Here is a 23,528-nt window from a genome sequence, read left to right as displayed (position 1 = left end):
ACAAATTTAAATAGAAAAGTTGGAAATTTAAAACAAGCCATCAAACATTTGAGGATTTTAAAGTAATTGAGAGCCAGTATGACCTATAAAAATATGTTGAAATCATACAAGGCTCAAACAAATCAAATTGATTTTGATTGAAATTCAATTGAAATTGTTTGTTTACATTTCTCTTGCAACAAATTTTAAAAAGAGAGAGGAAATTGAGTAAAAACAATTGAGTACACAAATGCTTTTTTTATACAAATATTTCCAAAATTTACGCAAAAATCCTAAAAGAGAGCATTTATTTTTCACTAATTTCTTCTCTCTCATTTTTGAATTAATTTTCATTAAGAAATTTAAAATTACCTCAGTTTTCAGTATACGAAACGAACTTTAAAAAAAAAATTTCGTAAATTTTTGAAAATTATTATTCAACACTCATTTCACCCATTTCTCCAGAGAGATATGTGTAGGTACTTAATTAAAGAGTAAATAATATACTCTTTAAACACATTGAGTGTTTTTTTTTAAACCTGCGTATATTTTCGAAAATCTTAAAATTTTGAATGATTTTCGATTTTAACTTTCGAAATAATTTCCGGTTGTAATATAAAATTTTCTAAAGTTCAATAGTACACTAAAGAATCTCTACCACCTAAATTGCTTCATTATACAGGATGATTCAGTAATCAGTTCTTTAATGTATACAATCGTTTAGGGTATCAAAAATGAGTAAAATATGTTTAAAACTAAGTCTCAAATTTGAACAATTTCCGAAATACAGGAATTTTAACGAATTTTCAAGAAGTTTTTTTTTGTTGTTAATAACTTCTGTTTCGGAAAAGACAGAAGCTTCAAATAAACAATTTTTGGAAGATTTTATGAAGCGCTTAAAGCGAGAGTTTTAATTTACTTTATTTTTTATGTACTTTCGGAAAATCAAGCAGTTTTTATTTTGCACTGTTTTTGTAACAATTTTTTCTTTATCCCAACAATTTCATATAAAATTTTGTGAAATTTCTGAAAATTACTGAACGGATTATTGAATCACCCTTTATAATATTAAAAAAAAAACCAATTCAGCTTATAACTTGTAATTGCTGAATTGTATTGTAAAATATTTAAAAATATATTTCATCAATTATTTCAAGCTTGAGCTTTTGGTCTTTAAATTGTGACCTATTTCATATGTTTTGATCTTATTTTTATTAATTTTGCTTGCGATTTTCTTAATTAAAAATTTTAAAAAATTAAAAAATCATATTTAAAAAATTTCATAAAATTCAGTAAAGAAAAACAAAAATAATTCTCTCTCTCTCTTTTTATTGTTAATTTTTTTTTTGTTTTTTTTTGCAAAAATTTGTTAATCATCGTTAGTTCCATGTTTGTACATACACCCCAATGATGGTATGGTGTGTACACGGTTTCAATTTCAACGCAGCATAATTATGCAAAATACGAAAACATTTTTTTACTTAATCATTTTTTTTTCTGTTTTTCTTATTTTTTTTTTTATTATTGTTATTATTACATTAATTTTGCATAGTTTTTATATATGTATGTACGTATGTAGTAGTAGGTATTTAATTTTTTTAAAATTTTAATATAATGAAACTTACACGCGCGGTCAACCGAATGTATCCGAATGCATCCGATTGTATCGCTTTTTATTTTAACATTACTAAACTAAATAAAAAACAATATAAAAGGAAAATAAAATTTTTTTAAAAAAGTTTTCAATCGTAAAATAACAAAAAATTAATTTTAATTTGAAAAGAATAAAAAAAATTTTTTTTTAAATAATCGCAGTGTATGACGAACTTTACTTTTATTCTTTTTCCTATATGTTTAGAATTTAAAATACTCTATAAATTTTAATTTAATTGTAAAATTTTATATAACATTGAAAATTAATTGTAATTTTTAATAATAAATTTTAAATGATTTTTTTTTCTCTTTTGTAATAATTAGAAAACAATTATTGATTGTATAAGAGAGAAAAAAAAGTATTAATATTGTTATAAGAGTCACTATGAATGCAATTTGAAAGGAAATTAATCATTATTTATATTCAATTATTATGATTTTTAGTGCATGATATATATTTTGTATTAAATAGCCTTTAAATTTGAGATAATATTAATTTTTTTTTTTTTAGAATATGTCAGTACAGCAAAAATAGCAATACAAATCGATTCAACAGAAAAGTAAGCTGTTACAAATTACAATCCTCAAATTAATAATCCTGGATAATTTGGATAATTTTGAATAATTCTAGTGGTAATTTCTCAGTATATTCATACTAATTCAAATATGAGATGTATATATACCTCGCAACGAAAACCATAAATTCGAAGAACAAGAAATTACTAATCTTTGCTAAGAAATTTTAATACAAAAGTAATAAGCATATTAGGCAGGTATTTCAATTCATTATCTCTTCTAAAATACGATTCAGCTCTATGTAATTTTTCAGAAATTGTAAAAGATCCTGAAAAAATCATCAATGTTTCCGAAAAGAATTTTGTTTTTCAAAAAATTGTTCTAAAAATTTTACATATAATTTAAGAAATAGAACAAAAGACTTAAGAGGGAAACTTGTTATTTTAAAAACTAAATTTTTAATTGAACCAATTTTAGGGTGACTGAAAGTAATTTGCTGACAAATATTAAAAAAATCTCAAAAATTATTTAATTAATTAATTAATTAAGAAAGAAATAAAAGTCATTAATAATATTCGTCAGAATATTGTACGAATCTTAAAAATTCTTTATATAGATCTATGTTCTATAAGTTCTTTAATTCACTAATTCTATAATCATTCAATATTATTCAGTAAATCCTGTATCTATGTAGCTTTAGGGGGTTAAACTTTCTATCAAAAATAACAAAAACCTTAGTATATTTTGGAATTAATAGAGAAAACCTGTATACCAAATTCACATTTTTAGTACTGCAATGTAATTTCCTAAAAATAAACTGTCTTACATTCAATTTATGATTTACATATTTTTAAAAAATGGTAGTGAACTAGTATTTTGGCATTGTTTCTAAATTATTTGAAAATTTTTAAAATTTGGAATATAGGGTTTTGCCCATAAATCCTTGATATATTGTAAAAAATACTTTATATGACGGAAATTTCTATTTATAGTGAAAATTTTTTGGTTTTTCGTTGGACTTACTATATACATACATACAAGTATATTACGAACTACATTAATTTATTGGCTCTTTATTTACTCAATATATAATAGAGTCTCGTATATTATAACAATAATATTGTTATAATATACGAGTCCCTATTACATTCCATTAAACTTTCAGTATGCAATTTCACAGACTGTTCTATTCTACTTTCAGTAAGGAAATAAATCATTTTTTTTACTCTTCCAAACAGCTATTCCCAAAAAACAAAACTTCATTTTCGTCAAGAATGCTATTAACAATGTACACATTACATTATCCAAACCGAATTTAATCAAAATACCAGAATCAATATAATCTCTGTATAAAATTTAAAATTTAATTTTTTAATCAAAATATTGAATAAGAAGACTAAAACAGAATAAAAAAAAAACAAATGACCCCATCCTTTTGATTTTCATTCCATTTTGACCTTATTTTGTATATTCTTCAGAAAAAAAAATATTCCTACAAGATTTTCAATTTTTTTTTGTAAAGCTATAATTAAAATTAGATAAGAACTTGAAAACTAAAACCTACATAAATTTCCAAAATCCTTTATTATACACAATAAACAAAAGAAAAAATCAAAATTAACTCCTTCACAATTTTCCTTCAAAAATTCACTTTTTAAATCTGAAGGCGTTTTAATTTTTAAAAAGCCTTATTATAAAAAAAGCGTGATAGTTATTAGATTTTATTTTGACTTTTATATTATCATTTTTTAACCTTAAATTTCTTTATACGAGCTAAACAAATCCTGATCCAAATATTATAAAAGATTAATCAACGGTAGACCTCACATTAATATAAACAAGCCACCATTCTATCAAATATACTTCACTATATAAATAATTGGATTTAAAGGAATGTTAAATTTACAAAAATAAACGCATATGGTCTTTATATGCCCGTACACTTGATATAAAAATAAAACAAAGGATTCAAAGACGTACTTAAAACAAAATAGGAATTTCTTTTTGTTCCTTAAAATTTAATGTAATTAAATGTAGGCGTACAGTAAGTCAATCAAATTCAAAAATAAAATGAGAACCAGAAAAAACAAAAACAAATGAGGGTTACTTTTTTTTTCAGTGCACGTACATTTCTACCTTTTAATTCCCCCTCAATATGCAAGCTAACTGTGCGTATACGTGCATGATAATCCTATACTCGTACTTGTATAAAGAAGCCTTTTAAACCACCTTTTCATTAATATAAAATTAAAGTATTTTAAAAGGAGAAAAAAACAAAAATAAGGAAAAATTGACCTAAACATAATGAAATCCTTTAAAAAATTTTTTGTACCCACACCAATTTTTTAAAAAAAAAAAAAAATTAAGTCATTCAGAGTGCGCTTTTAAATTTAAAGACCATCACATAAAGAAGACGAAAAATAAAGATTAACATTAATTTTTTAATTTTTGTTTTGGTCACCACCTTCTTGAAATAGGAAAAAAAATATTTTATTTTATTTTTTTAAAATGTGATATAATTGGATTATTTATCTGCGTAAAAACGAAATGTTAATTCCTGTATTAAATAGGATATTTCGCTTAATTATGCCCATCAAATCTATAATACCAAAATAATGCATTAAACTTATAAATATCAAAATAAAATTATTGTTAAATTTTGGAAATATTCAAGTGTTTCCTCTTGAATATCAGCTAAGAAGTTGTTTAAGTGAGAAGATGACATAAGGCATTTAATGACATACCAGTGACATTTAATGACATACCAGTGACATTTAATGGCATACTTACATAAATTATGTAGATCGAATTTTTTTTATAACACAAATATATTTGCTATAATGAAAAACCCTATAAGCAATTATCGGATAGCATAGACGCTATTAACTAAAACTACATGCTTTAAGTGACAACAAAGATGTAAAAATTGACAGTTATTTGTTTGTACAAATTGACAGCGAAAAAAATGACAGCTACTTAATATTTTTTTTTTTATAAATTTTCATTAATTTTATTTTATGTCAATTTAGCTGACATTTATACGATTTGAATGAGAGCAATTGAATCGAAAATTAATTTTTCTCCTCTTTTAGCTTATATATATTTTTTTTTTAATAACGTGAGCATAAATGCTGTTGAACGTCATGCTCTCTTTATTGTATACAATGAAAATTATTTTTCAGTTTTTATTATACAGTGCAATATGAGAGAGTAAGTCTTGCCTCATTCGCGGCCTCGTTGTTTTTCATAAAAAATATAAATTTCTCTAATTTTTTTTTGTTGAGAATTATTTTCTTTTCTCTCTCCGAGAAAGATCAATTTAAAACACAAAATATCATTATTTGTAATATAAATGATTTCGACTCAAATTTCTTTTATGTAAATAAGAGAAATGAAGAGAGCTGATTTAGACTTAATGTGATTAATAGCCTATAATTCTGCAATTCAATTTTTTGAAAGTTTTTTCTTTCATAAATCAATCAAAACAATTGAAATTAATACGACAATCGACAATCGTTACGTACAGTGGCATATTACAAAACTAAAGAGAGAATTTAAACATATTTAAGAGTAAAAATTTTGTTCTTTCAATTAAAATAGCATGCGTTTAAAGGCCATTATGTGTATGAATAAAATTCTAAGGTAACAAAAAACAAAAAAAAATATTAAATCTTGTTACCTGTATAATAAATAAAATTTGTAAGATATTTTTTTTGAATTTTTTCATTTTTGATGTGATTTATCTTTTCTTTTCCTTTTTTTTCTTTTCTGTTCTATTCAATGAGATTTTGATAACAATAATTTTTGTTTTTCTATACAAGTCTCACGTGATTAGTTACTCCTCATAACAATTTATACGTCAAAAAAGAAAAACACGTAAGACGTCGTAAGACAACAAAAAAAAAAAAAAAAGGTCAAAAACGAATAATAAAGAGAGAAAGAGCCTGTACATAACTCTCAGCTTAAAATAAGTGTGACCAGACTTGCAGACAGATTATGAAAAGATGATAAGATTTTGATGATTTTTTTTTTCTTTTACTTTTCAGAATGTTATGTTTGTAATATTTTAGACGACTTATGGAACTGAACATATATTTACACAAATTTATTATATTTAGTGCGTTTGGATTTTTTTTGTAGAATTTAAAAATTGTACAATCAGGTTTTTGTTATTTCAATTTATTGTATTTCAGTGATTATGTTACTAGAGTAGTTTCTGACCAATTTCAAATGAAATTTTCGATGCAAATTCGTCTTAATACGTAATGGGTTAATAACATAAACTTTAAGGTATTATGGAATTGTTTTTGAAGCTGAATTCTGCACAATCATTTGTACTTTATTGCTTTTTACATTTTTACCACTTGAAATCCCTTTTTAGGGTTACCTTCTTATTGGACTTTTAGTATCTCCAAATTTTATATGAATATTTTAACATTAGAATTGAGAAAAAATGAATTAGAATAATAGGCCTGTTTTTATTAATAAAATACTTGAAGGAAGAATAATGGCTACTGCATAGTCACTGTTGGCAGCTACATTTTGAAATTTTTTTGCGCTATCTCTGGTTGCTAGCTATGTTAATCCTTGTTTTTCACTACAAAAATGAAAAAAAAAACATCATAACAAACGCGTTAAATATTATTCCTTCCACGAGGAGAAGTTCACGAAATTGCGTACAAAGTACTGCTATTGTCTCGGAATTTTTCATGACTATAACTTTAGTTAGGTTTTGGACACCTATCTGTGACTTTGTCAAAACGGCCAGTATATAATTATAGACAAAATATTGCTCAACAATAATAGCTCAATTTAGGGAGGATGCTTTAACCTACCTCTCTATCTATCTAGAATGAAGATCTTATATTATATCAAATAAATATTATCAATGTCTTACCTTAAAAATTTCCAAAATTTCCAGTCATCTTAATTTATTTAAATGACAACCAAATTTTTTTTTTTGTTCTCATAATCTTTTGAACAAAAACATAGTCAATTTTTCAAATAGAAATTTTAAAATAGGCCCACCATGAATGAATTTCTTATTTTTTTTGTTCATATTTTGATTCCTTTTAGAAATTTAGAATAGCAAAACGATGAAAAGATTTCGAATGTCGAGACAACAAAAAAATAAAATAACAAACTCCTGTAAATTATAAATGAATCATCCTATTTAAATATCTGAAATGAAAAGAGAAATATATTTATACGATATTGGTCACCAATTATATTTCAAAATCATTAATAATATGGTTATTAAAATTTTAAAAGAGATGCCAATTAGGATATGATTTTAAAGGATTTGTTCAAATATTTATACACAAATACACAACTAAATGGGTAAAAGATAAGCGAAGAATCACTCGAAATAGTAAAGAGAGAGAAAAGATGTTATTAAAATATTAGAAATGGTTAAAATAAATATATCCTTTAATATCCTTTTCAATAAGAATAATAATTTAATTACTTTTTAGGCTGCAGTGCTCCTGTCTTAAAATACAAAATTCTTGAGATAACGTTCACATAATACAGACGACTGCTATGACATTGGAAATTAAGTAAACATATAAGTGGCATGATAGTATTTTTGATGAGTCTTTATGGTTATCTTACTTTTATCGACAAAAAAAAGAAGTTTTGATGAGAAAATTTTGAAAAAATATTCAATTTACTAATGATTTAAAGAATTGCTGACCCTTTTTAAGACAGGATGTAAATTTTAAATGGGATTTTAAATATTATCTTTTGGTTATAAAATATTTTTAATATATGTATGCTAAAATCGGGTTTCAAATTTAAAATTATGATGTATCAGATTAGAATATTAAAGGATCCATATTAGAAAATAAAGGATAATATTTCTGGTGACCTTATTGCTGCATAGATATTGAGGATAATTTTTGAAACTAGCATTACAAACAAATTTATGACATTAAAAACAATAAACAGACAATTTATCAATCAAACATTTTATTAAATTGTCAAGAAAGAATTAGAAATGCCTCTGTTCATTGTTTGACATTAAATTCATTAAGTGTTTGGAAAGTATTTGGCATACTTAAAAATTTTTAAAATTCTAGAAATATTCAAATTTTTTTTATTTTAGAAATAAGGCATTTACACCCACTAAAAACTGTTCGATGCGGGTCTGATGCTCGAATTAAATCGAAATTTTACATTACTGAACAAGGAACAGGAAATACCTACAACTTCTCAGTTTCAACTAATTTTGAGAATCAATTATAGTTTCAGTAATTTAGATTTTAGAGAGCTCATATAATTATTTATTTATTTATTTATTTTGGGAGGAACGCTGTGGCTCTTCGTAATCCTCTGTAATTCGTTATCTCATTACATGAGAATTATATTTAGAATGCTGACGAATCTCAATATTACGTTTGCTGAAATTCTCGAAAACTCTGAAGGAATTCGAAGAACCGCACCCAAAATACCTTAACCTTAAGTGAGTCACATCCTCGCACAATTTATTTAATTACTTAAACCGGTTTTAATAATAACAAAACGGCAAAATATGTTTTGAAATCTGGAAGGGTTAAGCGACAATTGTATACAAACGATTAAAATGAGTGCAATTACTCTCATAATGCCGAGATCTTATGACATTAAATATAACAAAGAATTAAATAATGTCATTAGGTAAATATTTTTAAATTTTTATAGAACCATTAATTAGTCAAATAACAAAATCACCGAATCTAATCATATGATTTTATTTTTCACTCGAATGAGAATCTCATGGGTATAGAATCTCAAAAAAAATATTTTTTTTTTATTCTCTAATGACCATGAACTTTTTTTTTTCCTCTATTCTAGTTGTTGTTGTTGTTTCGGGTTTTTCAATTCAAAGAACACCAAAAACAAAATCATACGCAATTATTTTAACCGCGTGTATTTACCACGTTTTTCGTTTTTGAACTACATACATAAAATAACAATTTTTACACTACATTTTTATATTTTAACCCTAAACTCATTCAAAATAAAAGTCACCATTATAATATTTAAATTTAAAATTAAAGAAATTAAATTTATTTACCGACAACTATAAGATAAGAATTTTTTTTTTTTAGAACAAAATATGTGGCCGTTATTGGGATGAGAAAATTAATAGTGTCCGTTGCTATATTGAATATTGGAAGTTGTCCGTTTTGTTAAAGGCTAAAGAAATTCTTGGGTAATACAAAAAAAAAAATGCATGGAAATTCCTGCTGCAGAGAAAAAATTAAGAAAATTTTTCTTAAGAAACTGTTTCTAAGAAGTGGAGTGCATAAAAGTCATAAAACCAAGACGAATATAGATTTTAGATTAGATTTAGACGAATATAAAAATTAACTAGATTTTAGAAAAATTTAAATTACATTTAAATCTAAGACGAATATAAAAATTTAATTTAATTTCGTCAAGAAATACTGAATGTTGAATATATCGAATGCATAGCTTATATTAGAACATTAGTTTGGTAGCTTAGTTATTAAAAATTCACATATGTAGTTTATAAACAATTCTGTTCATTTCAAAAAATGCTGAGCTGTCCATCTATTCATTTTCAATTGCTGGAGTGGAATGAGTCATAATTGAAAAATTCAAAATGATTTTTACATACACGAATATGTACCCTCATTAATTAAGGTTCGAATTTACAAATTCAAAAATAAATATTAAAATCGGGATCAGAATTGTAAAATTTTTGGATATACCCGGATTATAATATTTTCTTTATAGCATTTATAGCATTTATACCAAGTTTATAAGCAAATTGTATTCAAAACGAAATTTTATTTTCACAATGCATACTTCGAATGTGTTATTGTAAACAAAATTACTTTAAAGTGAATAAATACTCCACATACAATACACTTTTCAATAAACAGTACTTATAGTAAGTATGTACTGGTATACGCAAAGACCCTTCTCACCTTAAGACTTTTTATACTTACCAGCTACCATTTATATGATCACTTTATTTTGCATTATACAAGTATCAATTTTTTTATACCTACTTACTAAAATTCGTGTAAAATATTTATAAAAAAAACTTTAATATTACAAAATTTACTCATTTATTTCTACATACACTGATACACATGCATGCACACATACATAGCCTATAAAAATTTTCTTATTTCTATTTTCCATTTTCGTGTTTTTGTTTTTTTTTTTTTTTAAACAAATTGTTACGTTTCGATAAATTTAAGTCGCGCGAACGAACGATCATCGTCGTGTCATTATCGCGTCAATTCTCTTGCTTGGCTAGTGGACTGAATGAATGAGGATCCATCCATCCATTCATCCAATAAAAGGAAAATCAGCCAAACAAATATTTAATATTATTTTTGTATTATTATAAATTATAAAAATTCAAAAAAAAATAACAACAATAACTACAATAATAATAATGCGCTCATATAGACAATTTACTATATAAAAAAAGCAAAAATTGTAAATACGATATAGAGAGAGGAGAAAGAGGTAAATTCGAAAAGCATAACGAAATTTTTATAATCAGTAAAAATTTATTTAACCAAAAAATTTTTAAATATTATAAATTGAGATTTTTGAATATTTTAAGTACAAAAAACAAGAAGAGAGGAAAAAATTTAAAATTGAAACGCAAGCCGAAAAATTTTTAGTATATTGCAAAAATAAAAACAAAACTGAAATTAATGTTTTTAATAATTTTTTTTTTGTATTCATTATTGCTCTCTCTCTCTCTTTTAATTTTCCTTTAATAAAACTTCCGAATTAGTGTTAAAACGCATTTATTTTAGCACTTAACTTGTATCTCATCCCATGTTATTTTAGAGTAGGGTGCATTGTCAAATACTTTTTGTAAATAGGTACTCAATAAAAATATGCAAGATATTTTCGATTAGATTTTGATAGTTTTATGAAAATATACAAGGTGTCTCATACACAAATGTTCTATATTAAATAATTCTTACAATAATAAATTAATAATATTAAAACAAAAATTTAATTACAGCAATTACCATATTTTCATTGCGCACTAAAAAGTACACTATTGGACGTAGGGTGGTTGAAGAAGTAGCTGAAAGAAAATATATCAAAAAAAAAATAAGAGTTTCTTCATAAATGTCAAATAGAGAGAACAAGGGGTTTGCGGGTATATTCAGATAGAAATCAGAATTCAATCTCCATTCATAAGTGACTCGTTTTACCAGACTACGTGAGACGCATTATTGAAGTAAAAAGTATAAATAATAAAATCAACAGTAAAATATTAAACGAGAAGTTCTTATAATAAACCATACATTTCGAAGGGCCTTGAATTGGTAAAAGTCATCATAATTTTCAAGTTGATTCATGAATTTTCACCAAAAAAAAAAAAAAAGGACGTCACTGCAGAAAATAATCATCTACGCATTTATAAGAGGTACCTGTGTCGCACAATAAAAATGTATGAGGTGACAGATTTATTATTCTACTAGACGGGCGTCTTACTATTTGTCACAGAAAGTGTTTATAATGTTATTTTGCTAGACGCATTTTTGACCACATTTAGTCGAGTATTTTTTGGTTGTAACAAAAAAAAAAAAAAGTGATCGTCACAATTGTGACACGTCTAATAGAATAAAGCTGGCGGTTTAGTTGTGTTTAGGTTCGACTAAAAATTAGTTGTTTGAACATGTAAATGAAACGTAAATATTACTGTTAGGCATTACAAACATTTACCAATCATTAATTAAAATTATTTACCTAATCCCTAATTCCGCGTGTTTAATTGAAATGAACAGTTTCTGATTTCAAATAAAAATAGATCAACGACTAATCCAATTGATTCAAAACAAAATATAAATGTTAATAGGAGATTAAAGGAGCGAGAGAGAGAGAGAGAAAAATATTATTAAAAGTTATTTTTAGTGAAAATCTTAAATATTAACAAAAACTAAATCAACTCATTTTTACATATAAAATTTAAATTTTGCCTTCATCTCATTCCTAAAACAGGAACACACACACATACTCCTTTCCTAAACTACTCAACAATTTAACACCGGATATAGGCGTAATTTTCAATAAAGATGAACAAAAAAAAAAAAGGAACAAATATTAAAAATAAAATTAAATTTATGACACTGAAGATCTTAAAATACCAAAAACCTACAATTAATAAATTAAAATAATTTTCTAAATTTTCCTTACATAAAAAATCAAAAACTCAAAAAAAAAATTATAGTTTTCAACTCACCACAGGAATGTTCTCAATATTTCAAAAAAAAAAAAAAAAAAAATTTTGACAACTTTATTATAATTATCATAATTTTAACTAATTTATATGTGTACGTATGTATGTAATAGGTATAGACCAATATTTCTTCTCTTAATATCATCATTAATTCATTTTCTAATTTTCATAATAATGTTGGTTGATCTGTTAAACAAAAACAAAGCATAATTTTACTTACATATTTTGTTTTGTTTTACATTTCAGTTTTTAAAAGAGGTGCGGTGCCAAACGGTGTGCAATAGCATGCATTAAAATGTAATATTGAATGATTCGCTTACCGCCTTAATAGCCTCGCCGGATGCTTTTTTATACTCTTTTTTGATTTTTCGTTTTTATGTGTGCTTTTCCATTCTATATAAACTTTTTGTTTACGCTATGGATGGGGAGTAAAAATTTACAAAAAAGAAAAAAAAAAATTGTTTTAATTTTTTGAATTCAATCGAAGAAGAACTTTTGAAACTAACGAAATGATTGACTGACTGGGCCAAGTGGTTGGCTGATAGAGCTTAACAATCAGTATATTTTTTTTAGCCCAAAAACTAAAAACAACAGAAACAGAGAAAAACAAAAATATTTCAATATTGAAAATATTTATTACATTTTTTTTTTTAAATATGCGAGTGCAATTCATTTTAAAAATAAAAAAATTATATAAATAAAAGATAATATGTAATATTTTAGGTAATTTTTCAATTAAACTGAGCTGGCAAGTCTTGGAATATTAAAAGAATTAAACTATGAACAGCAAATTGTAAAATATGAAATGGAAGGGTCGCTAGACAAAATGTAAAATACTAGAAATTCTTCAGAAAATTCGTATAATACAACCGATACTGCCAATAAGAAGCCTCGCTTAGATTGGAACACTTTTTTTCCCGCTGCCATATACTGCTTAAAAAATTCATCAAAATTTTCATCTTTACCCTAGCATAATAAAAAATTAGTAAGTGTTAGTATTTAAATACTGAGTATCTATGTAAATTTTTCTCTAAAAATATTTTAAAATTATTATGCATTCAGGTTTTTCAATAAAGTAAGGTTAAAAATCAAAGAATATCGAATTTAAAGATATTTTAATTTGAAGAAATTCATTGAGAAATATAAGAAAATTGAGAATTTTCATCTTACATTTCTATTCAATCAATAACTTAAGAGCGAACATCAATCTGGCGGTTACCCATATGGCTCTAACAGTTAATTTAAATTCCTGACTTAAGTGTCACAATTTATTTGGGTTGTTCTTCAAAACAAGCAATGGCAAAATAATTAAACAACTATAATTCATAAATTTAATTAACAAATTTTAAATTAATTCCTTAATATTCTATTTTTTCGATACCAAAATTCTTTTATGCTACAACTGCACTTAAGATGTGAGAAGATAATCGAAAACACTAGATGTAAAAAAGGGATGAAATTTGTTTTAATTTCAGAAAATTTAATTTTCTTACAGCTAGCTGGTTTGTATGTGCTAGTTGATTTTTAAATAATGATAAGGAAACTTCTATATTTTTCTTGTTACCTATAGTATTTTTTGCACACACAATTTAAAAATGATTAAAAACAAAAAAAACAATCATCAAAAGAATGAAAAATATTTTTATTCAAGGGAGCGTTTCAGTTTCAATTTAAAAAAGGTTTTTTTTTTATTTTTTTGGGAAACGCTTTAGATATGGAAAAATATTTCGTGTACACCTTTTGTTTCTTTTTCTACTTTTATTTTTGTTTCTGTATCGATTGAGTGAATTTCAAAGTCTGGTAAATTTATTTGCTTTTTTTTCGTAATCATTATTTTCATTTAAATCGTATTTATTTCACATTTTTTTCTTCTATGTGTTCTTATTACGCTACTGCCCTCAACAATCTAGTATAACTAATAGGTTTATTTTTTTTTTTTTATTAAGTATTTAAAGATGACGAAAAACTTCTACTTACTTAAAATATTATAAACGGATGAATTATTATAATGAATTTTTGGTATTTCATTTATGATTTTTTTTTAGTTTTGTAAGAAAAATTATGAATAAATAAGTAATTTTAAGCTGCAATTAACAACGTTGCATACAAACAATTGGAACTGAAATTAAATGGAATTTATAAATGCTACAAAATTGATTGGGTACTGTGTTGATACTATCCAGCAATTAGTCTCTCAGCAAATATCTCTCTAAGAGTTTTCTAAATTTCCTTTATACATATGTGATGTAAGCGGTTTTCCTTAATCTTTTTGTAGTTAACAATATGTTAATCTATCTATTATTAGTAATTGCAAAGTTTTAGTTATACCAAACAGTATGTTAAAGTAATTAAAGTCTTCGCACCGGAATACTATAATTAAGATATGGGGAGAGTTAAATTAAATCATAGCTGGCTGCGGTGGTCGGACTGATGGAACTCGTATTGCTTTACCCATATCTTTCTACAGTAATCAATAATTTACAATCTACAATTAAAATCATCAATAAAAATCATTATTCGAAGCATTATTTTATATATTTCCAATGTTGTTTCGAAATTCTCTCATCAGTAACCATTTACTTAAGTTTTCATTTGATACTGCTACCTTCATAAAACCTAAAATCCTAAAAATATAAAAAAAAAATTAATTTAAAAATAAGTCTAATAAAAATTTTTAAAAACACAATTACCATACCTTTGGAGCCTTGGTAATCATTATAGGTATTACATACTTAATATTCATTATTAAAATTTTCTTTTAAATCAGCAGATGCGATAAAAATATTAAATAACACTTACAAAATAATATATATATATTTATAAATTAATAAAATTAAAGAATTAATTAAAGAATTATTTTATATTTTTATTATGCTACTAAAATTTTCTGTTTAAAAATTTAAAATACAACAATTATAATTTCAATGCCCTCAACATTTAGTTTTTTTCCGTCTTCTTTTAATTGAGATTTGTGACACTGATATTCAAATTGATTGTAGATTTTTGGCAGGATATCGTGTTATAATATAATAATTTTCTTATCTTTTATAAATGTCATGATAAGATGTAAGAGAACAGATAGCTGAGATATCTAAAAAAAAACAAAAAAATTGAAAATTTCAATAATGTGAAAAGGAAATCAATGGTAGCCAAAATTACCTTTAAAAAATACCTTGAGGGTGTCTTTGAAATTATTTTTATTGATAATTTTTCTGTTTTTTTTTTTTTGACAATTTTATCTTTACACATTCTTTTTACCTGTCGTCTTCAATCGATTTGCATTAAAGTGTATTGATTTAAAATTAAATATTTCTAAAATAACTTTTTGTAACTACTGAATAAGAAGCAAAATGCCCCCCGGGGTTTGCCAAAAAAAAAAAATAAAATAAAATATAAAAATTGAATTTTTTTATCGTTTGACTTTTTAGTTTTTTTTTTTTTTTTTTTGTTAAAGGACTAACTAACTTGTTAATTCTAAGCATAATTAAATTTAAAAAGGGTAAGACTTTAATGATAATGGCATATTATGCATGAATAAATTTTAATATAAGTTTGAACATTTTGTTTTTTATTTAATTTTTATAATTTAATCAGGTTCAAATTACTAAAATTAACTTCCAAAAAAAACAAAAGGTAATTTTCAATATAAAAATTAAGCATTTCCTTTTTGTGAACAAAATTTTTTCGAAATTTCTTTAAAAAATTAATTTTATAATCGTTTAACAAAATAAAGTTCAAGGTGATATGAAAATTTTTTATGAAAAATAATTTATGCAAAAAATATATATTTAATTGGATACTTTTAATACCTAAAGCTAAATATCCAGCCTAATTTTTATGACGTACTTTTCTAATGGCTCCAACAAAAACTAAACACACTTGAATGCAAAATATTCAATAATTAAAGAGTTTAGTTATGAAAATTTATCTTAAAAATTTATTCTTTGCTAAAATTTTATTGATTTAACTTGCAATTCTTTGTTATTAATATAATCAGCCTACCAAGTCTTAAATATCTGGTTGAAAAATGAGAATTCTAAATGAATAACTAAAATGATTGATTTGAAATTTAAATACAATTTAAAAAATGAAAAATTACAAGAGGATTTTCGATAAATCAGATATGCATTTAAAGTTCTAACTTAAAATCTTAAAAATCTTTAATTGAATTATTACAGATCTACTGGAACTAATTAGTTTAGTTTTTCAGATTTTTAATATCTTACATTCTTATATTGAACATGCTTTATATTAAGATCTAAATTAGAATTAAATTTTCAAAAAATCCACGACTATTACAAAAAAACTTACTATATACTATTAAATACAATTTTATAATATAATTATAATGAGCAAGAAATATATTAAATTTATTTTATGTCCGTTTTAGGAATTATGACCAATTACTGTATCTAAAACAATATTTTTCCATAATTTATAAAAAAAAAAAACTCATATCTACCAAAAGAAAATTATTATTCATATAATTTTATTAAATATTAATTGATTCATTTATTAAATAAATTTTCGATTTTGAAAAAAAATTTTTAAAAAATTAATTAATTTTTTTATTTAATAATAAATACTTAATAAACAAATAAAATATAATTATATTTTACTTTTACATTTTTTTTTTTGTTTTTGTTCGTAATAAAATAGGAAAAATCATCATTATTACATTTAATTGATTTTTTTAATTAAAATTTCGAATACAAAAGAAAAATATTATTATTTCTCATTAAAAACAAAATCACTTAGTTGAAGCCGAATTTTCAAAGAAAAAAAAAAAAAAACGAAAATTAAATTGATATCATTACTAATAGGATCATTTTTTTTTTAAACAACTCTATCTATCCAATCAGATAACTGACTAAGCTCTTGATTTTGTGCAGAACATTCATAAAATTCAATTTTTTGAGGTAGTTGTACAAATTCAAAATCTTTTCCTTGTTTACCCAAATACACATTATTCGAATCTGTATTATCAACTGATTTTAATTGACTGGTTCGTGTTGTTCTAACTAAATTCCTAAAAAAAGATAATTTATTAATTAATTTGAATAAATATTGTTCATATTAAATTTATTTTAGTTATGTTAAAAAAAAATTAATAATTATTTTAGAATTATATACAACTAGTTTTATTATTTTATTATTAGTAAAATTAATATGAGTGTGAAATGGTAATTAATTAAATTGAAAACCCAAACTTCTAAATTCCAATAATAAGTACACACATACTTAATATTTGTTCACAATTTCTTTTATGAATGACTTGTCTTTTGTTTATTTTTAAAAATTTTGGTCTCGGAGAGAATTAATAAATATTTTTTTATATAAACATTTAACAGAGTATTTTAACACAAATATACTGTAACTATTTATTTATTTGTTGATAACGAAGTTTTTCATTACAAGCTTTTTAACGCAGGAAGAATTTTTAAGAATAACTTATAAAAATATCAAATCATTAATTAGTTTTCATAACGTAGATATAAACAAAATATGCAAACCAAAATGATAACCATAATAGAAAAATATATTATTATTTAATAAATAATTTTTTACAATTAAATAATAAATTTATCAAAAATAATATTTTGAAGATTACGGATATAATTAACCGAGAAATGCCAATACTTTTGGGAAAAATTTTAAGGTTATGTTTAAAAATTTGATTGTAAATAAAGAATTTTTTTTTACATATGAGTGCGACATATGAATAAATTTGCATAAATTCTGCTCTTAAATAGCTTCATAATTCAAAATAATTTTTTTTTTTTTCAATATGATGGTCTATTTTATAGAATAAAAAAGTGTTATGTGTGTGAAAATATACAAATCACACTCCTAACATATAATATAAATATTATGCTAATTATTAAAATATGCAAATTATGTTTGAAATAAATATTAGCTTTAGAATATATTATAAATTTTAAGTAAATGTAAAGTATGTATAATAGAAAATATTAAACGAAATTATTCAGTTGCTCCATAAACATTGGCATAAAATCATATGATTTCTGTTTTATTCTAGAAAGAATATTATGCTTTGATTATGGATATGTATTTTAAAAATTGCAATTAGGGAAACAACGGTTGTGATTTCTAAAAAAAAAAAAAAAAGAAAAATTAAATATACACGTTCACTGTTAAATCTTCTTTAAGATTTCGAAACAATACCAAAAATTTTGATAATTTTCTACAAAGATAGCATTTATTTCTTTTTCTTTTTTGCATCATAATACCGGTTTTCTCCGAAAATTTTAGAAAGATACAACAAAACAGAAAAAAAAAATGAAAGATGAAAAGAAACATTAAAGAGAAATTTCTACAAATTATGTAAAATAACCAAAAAAAATATATATGTAAAAAGGGAAACAAAATTTGACGAATATTTGCAAGTGTGTTTTATAAATTAATTAAAAATTTTTATAGGAAAGATTTAATGATGTAGGTTAATGATGATGTTTCAGTAGGTAGCTATGTATATACTTACATTTCTTTTTCTAATAAATTTTTAATAACAGCACAACCCTTTGCCATTGTTTCATCTTGTTTATTACATAAAATTAACATTGGACATTTAGAAATTGTATTATCTGCCAAAATCGTATATAAATAACTAAAAAAAATAAAATATTAAATAATATTGTTAAATAAATAAATTAATTACATTTAAAACTTACTCGGCTACATCTCTTACATCCCTTTGAAATGTTACACTATCAACAACAAAAACTATTCCCTTAGCATTATTTTTATATTTTTCAAAAAATTTTGATCTTAATCTTTCATTACCAGGTATATCAATTACTCTTACAATACATTTACCACAATTATATTCACCAATATTTTCAGCTATTGATGTAAATGTCGATACAGCTTTTGAATAAAGAAGTTGTGAAAATACAAATGTTTTACCAGAATCACATAGACCGGTCAATAAAAAATCGGTTTTTGATGATTTACTCTTTTTATAAAGATATAATAATACTAAAAAAAAAAAAGAAAAACAAAGAGAAGAACAAGAAAAACTCAATTAATTACAATTAACAATTATGTTGGGAAAAAAACAAAAAAAAAAAGTACAACATAAAAAGAAAAAAATAAACTTAGTTATGACCTGAAAGTAGGTTAAAGGGATAAATAAGGTATAAAGCTACATAAATTGAAAATAAATATATGTATATATATATTAGTACTTATGGATATAAGATGTACAACACATCATGTTTTATTTGTGTTAAAGAATTTAAAAAAAAACTTACCAATTGTGAATAGAACAGCTAATATTCCTATTATTACTGGTGTTATTTCAAAATCACCAATTTTAAATACATATTTTTGGTCTTCTATTTTGGTTTCTTTTTCCATTTTAATATTTCAAAATAAATTTCACTTAAAATAAAGTTCTTAAAGAAACTTAGTTCAGCACTTAACCATGAAATACAACAAAGTAGCAACGAATGAATAAAAATTCTAAACGTCACCAAATCAAAACATATAAAAAAATTAAAAAACTTATGATAGTGTTACCGTTTATAAGAAAATTGATAATTTCAATACTGCCATTTTTTGTTTTTCTAAAATGTCATAATGAATATTGAATTTTTATTTAATATTTTAATCAAATTAATGTTATTATCATCGCATATTTTATAAATTATTACGTGTGCTTCACAATTATTTACGTGAGCTTCTCATTACGTAGGTTGAATTGTACTAAATTTAAATATTTCATTTGTAAATTACGAATAAAATTTTATACTGAAATTTCAATTTGAAAATAAAAGTTTTCATTGTATGATTGATTATGCAACAAATATTTTGTTTATTTTGCATCTACATAATTTATGTCAAATTCTCTAATACGTCATATGAATGGATCTGCTCTTCAAAACTGCAAAATTTGATAACTTCAAAAATATTAGCTAAAACGCCTTATAAAATACAATAAGAATGCAGCAATAAAATACAATTACATACAATAAAAAAAAATAAATGACACTGTCAAAATCAATAATATATGACAGGCAGCATCTGCAAAAATATAAAATAAACTAATTTTGAATTTGCAATTTGCGGTTGAATTTCCAATGTGTTCAAGAATGTTTTCAAACAACTAGTTTTCTAATTTGAAAAATAAAATCAAATATTTTCTTTAGGGTATTAAGAAATGTCAAATTTGACAATTATGTGGATTTCTTTTAGAAATTGTAAATAAAATAAATCCTCATTTTCAAAAATTTTTCAATTTGAAATTGAATTTGGAAATTTTTTTTTGTTTTGATTTAACTACAATTTGAAAGGTAGAAAGATAACACCATCTAGTGTGCTAATGATGAAGTATGTATCAGAAAACTAGAAAACATGTTTAGTACCAATTTTTAGTACACAATTTATTGAAAATCAGAACCACTATTGAGAGTGCGCTGCTATATTGGTTGTTGGATAGAGTATGAAGAGAGAACGATTTGGTTTGCATATTAGCTAAAAAAAAGAAGAAATGAAACGATAAGTTTTGAATTATAAAACGTCAGTCAACTTTTGTTTTGACGTTTCATAAATTACAACAAAATATAAACAAACGTTGCGAATGCGTGGTAGGAATATTTTTGTTTTACAAAAATAAACTCAAAAACAAAAACATTTTAAAATTAAATTACAAAATATATTTGCAAAATTGTTAAAATAATGAGTGAAGAAACTGTCTCGGGTGAAGAATATACTTTAGATGTAGATTCTGAATTAAGATTCGAAATAGAATCTAAGGATTCTAAAGTTGTAGTTGAGGTAACCCAACCATTTTTTTTTAAATATTTCAAAATATTGGAAATAAACAAATATTTATTATTCTTAGCTAAAATCAGGTCAAGCAGAAATGTTTGGAACAGAATTAGTTAAAAGTAAAACTTATGAATTCCAAACAGGTGCTAAAGTAGCTATATTTACATATCATGGGTGTGTTGTAAAACTTAAAGGCAAACCGGATGTTAATTATATATCAAAAGAAACTCCAATGGTTTCATATTTAAATTGTCATGCTGCATTAGAACAATTACGACAATCAGCTGATGAAAATGATTCTCGTGGACCTGTTGTAATGATTGTTGGACCACAAGATGTTGGAAAAACAACATTATGTCGAATATTTTTAAATTATGCTGTACGTCTTGGTCGTAGACCACTTTATGTTGATTTAGATGTAGGTCAAGGAGCAATTTCAATACCTGGCACAATTGGTAGTGTACTTATAGAAAGACCAGCATCTTTAGAAGAAGGATTTTCACAAACGGCACCTTTAGTTTATCATTTTGGACATAAATCACCAGGTGAAAATGATGCTTTATATAGAACAATTGTTTCAAAAATGGCTGAAGTTTGTCTTGAATCAATGAATGTCAATAAAAGAAGTAAGAAATTAATATATTAATTTTGTTTATAAATTTAATTGTTTATATTGTGTTTTTAGATAAGTCATCTGGTATAATAATAAATACATGCGGTTGGGTTAAAGGTGCCGGTTATAAACATTTATTACATACAGCTAGTGCATTTGAAGTTGTAGGAATATTTGTATTAGATCAAGAGAGATTATATAATGAACTTTTAAGAGATATTCCATCATTTGTAAGAGTTGTTTTATTACAAAAAAGCGGTGGTGTTGTAGAACGTAGTGGTGCTATTCGAATCGAAGCAAGGGATCAAAGAATTAAAGAATATTTTTATGGATCCCGAACACCATTATATCCATTTTCTTTTGATGTTAAATTTGCTGATTTAAAAATATATAAAATTGGTGCTCCGCCTTTACCAGATTCTTGTATGCCAATTGGAATGAAAGTAAATTTATATTTAATTTGAAAATTTCGATTTTTAATTGAGATTGATTTTTTTATTTTTTAGGCTGAAGATAATAAAACAAAATTAGTTGCAGTACAACCTGGACCAGCTATGTTACATCATATATTAGCAGTTAGTTTTGCTGAATCAACTGAAGAAGAAGTTATTACAACTAATGTTGCCGGATTTATTTGTGTGTAAGTATTAAATAAGTGATTTATTTTGATTCTATTATATTTATATATATATTTTTTTTTTGTGAAATTTTAGAACTCAAGTTGATATGGATCGACAAGTAATCACAGTATTATCACCACAACCGAGACCATTGCCAAATACAATTTTGTTGCTTTCAGAACTTCAATTTATGGATAGTCACTGACGAAGGGGGAACATTTATAGTTTTAGGCGCTGCTGATAAATTTATTTTTAATATAATTTAAATATTATTATTATTAAATTAAAAAATGCGATTTTAATTTTGTAGCTTCAGTTTGTAAAATACTACATTATATTTTGTTTTTAAATTCATATTCATAATGAATCGAGATGTGAATAATATAAATCAATAAATATGTAAAATATGTATGTAAAATTAAAAGAATTGAAATAATACTACTAATATTGTTGTAAGGTGTTCAATAAAAAATTGTATTATATGTAGTAAATGAGTAATAAATTCAGATTTTATAATATTTTTGTAAAAAGCGAAGAGGAATTATTAAACTAATGAGATTGCAATTAAACTATGAATTATTAATTTACTGATTATTTAGAAATCACAGAATTTATAAACATATAGTATAGACAGTAAAATTTGAGTTTAAATTGTTTAAGGAAATGTACATCTTATAAATGCATTTTGATGTATTTTTATAATTAATAAATTTAGAAATCAATTTACAAAAGAAAGAACATAATAAAGCTTCGGATCTGATCAACAATTATATTCAAATATTTAATTTCTTTTTATGTCATGCGAGAAAACAACTGATATAGGAATGTGTTATCATTCGAAATGATTTATTTAATGTTATTAACTATTTGACCTAGAGATTTACTTTATAATTGAAGACAAAAATTTGTAACATTTACCAAAAACAGATAATTTTATATAAGTACCTATCAATGCAGTTATTAACTATAGTTCGTTAAATTAGAACATACAATTTAATTAAGTTGAATAACCAATTTAATGAATGGATAAGCCAAATTTTTTGATAACTAAAAATTTTCTAAAATTTTATTGCACAAAATTAAATTTACAAAGAGTAGATATTCTAATTATTAAATTGAAGTTTTT

General features: G+C 23.9%; 2 protein-coding genes across 2 annotated transcripts; one reads left to right on the top strand and one right to left on the bottom strand.

Annotated features, from left to right (window-relative positions):
* Positions 1-16,995: 16,995 nt before the first annotated feature.
* On the bottom strand, positions 16,996-19,829 carry LOC129612879 (signal recognition particle receptor subunit beta). The gene is made up of 4 exons (XM_055526685.1): positions 19,651-19,829; positions 19,069-19,375; positions 18,879-19,004; positions 16,996-17,405 (listed from the first exon to the last, which is right to left on the bottom strand). Exons 1-4 carry the CDS (start codon positions 19,754-19,756, stop codon positions 17,213-17,215), a joined length of 732 nt encoding a protein of 243 aa, XP_055382660.1. The 5' UTR covers positions 19,757-19,829; the 3' UTR covers positions 16,996-17,212.
* Positions 19,830-20,987: 1,158 nt separating this feature from the next.
* LOC129612869 (protein CLP1 homolog) lies at positions 20,988-23,070 on the top strand. The gene is made up of 5 exons (XM_055526674.1): positions 20,988-21,175; positions 21,243-21,795; positions 21,855-22,225; positions 22,289-22,422; positions 22,496-23,070. Exons 1-5 carry the CDS (start codon positions 21,077-21,079, stop codon positions 22,605-22,607), a joined length of 1,269 nt encoding a protein of 422 aa, XP_055382649.1. The 5' UTR covers positions 20,988-21,076; the 3' UTR covers positions 22,608-23,070.
* The last annotated feature ends 458 nt before the right edge of the window (positions 23,071-23,528 follow it).

The sequence above is a fragment of the Condylostylus longicornis genome, unplaced genomic scaffold, assembly GCF_029603195.1.
Source record: "Condylostylus longicornis isolate FDR11 unplaced genomic scaffold, ASM2960319v2 ptg000077l, whole genome shotgun sequence".
NCBI lineage: Eukaryota > Metazoa > Arthropoda > Insecta > Diptera > Dolichopodidae > Condylostylus > Condylostylus longicornis.
Note: the sequence above shows the minus strand (reverse complement) of the source record. Positions and strands in the feature narration are given on the sequence as shown.

Excerpts from the sequence above, each read along its gene's own strand:
- LOC129612879 (XM_055526685.1), bottom strand. The coding sequence starts at position 19,756 with ATGGAAAAAGAAACCAAAATAGAAGACCAAAAATATGTATTTAAAATT. Across the intron at positions 19,005-19,068 it reads GATGTAAGAGATGTAGCCGA|TTATTTATATACGATTTTGG; the intron begins GTAAGTTTTAAA and ends TATTTTTTTTAG. Across the intron at positions 17,406-18,878 it reads AATTTATTAGAAAAAGAAAT|GAATTTAGTTAGAACAACAC; the intron begins GTAAGTATATAC and ends ATCTTTTTTTAG.
- LOC129612869 (XM_055526674.1), top strand. The coding sequence starts at position 21,077 with ATGAGTGAAGAAACTGTCTCGGGTGAAGAATATACTTTAGATGTAGAT. Across the intron at positions 21,176-21,242 it reads ATTCTAAAGTTGTAGTTGAG|CTAAAATCAGGTCAAGCAGA; the intron begins GTAACCCAACCA and ends TATTATTCTTAG. Across the intron at positions 21,796-21,854 it reads AATGAATGTCAATAAAAGAA|ATAAGTCATCTGGTATAATA; the intron begins GTAAGAAATTAA and ends TTGTGTTTTTAG.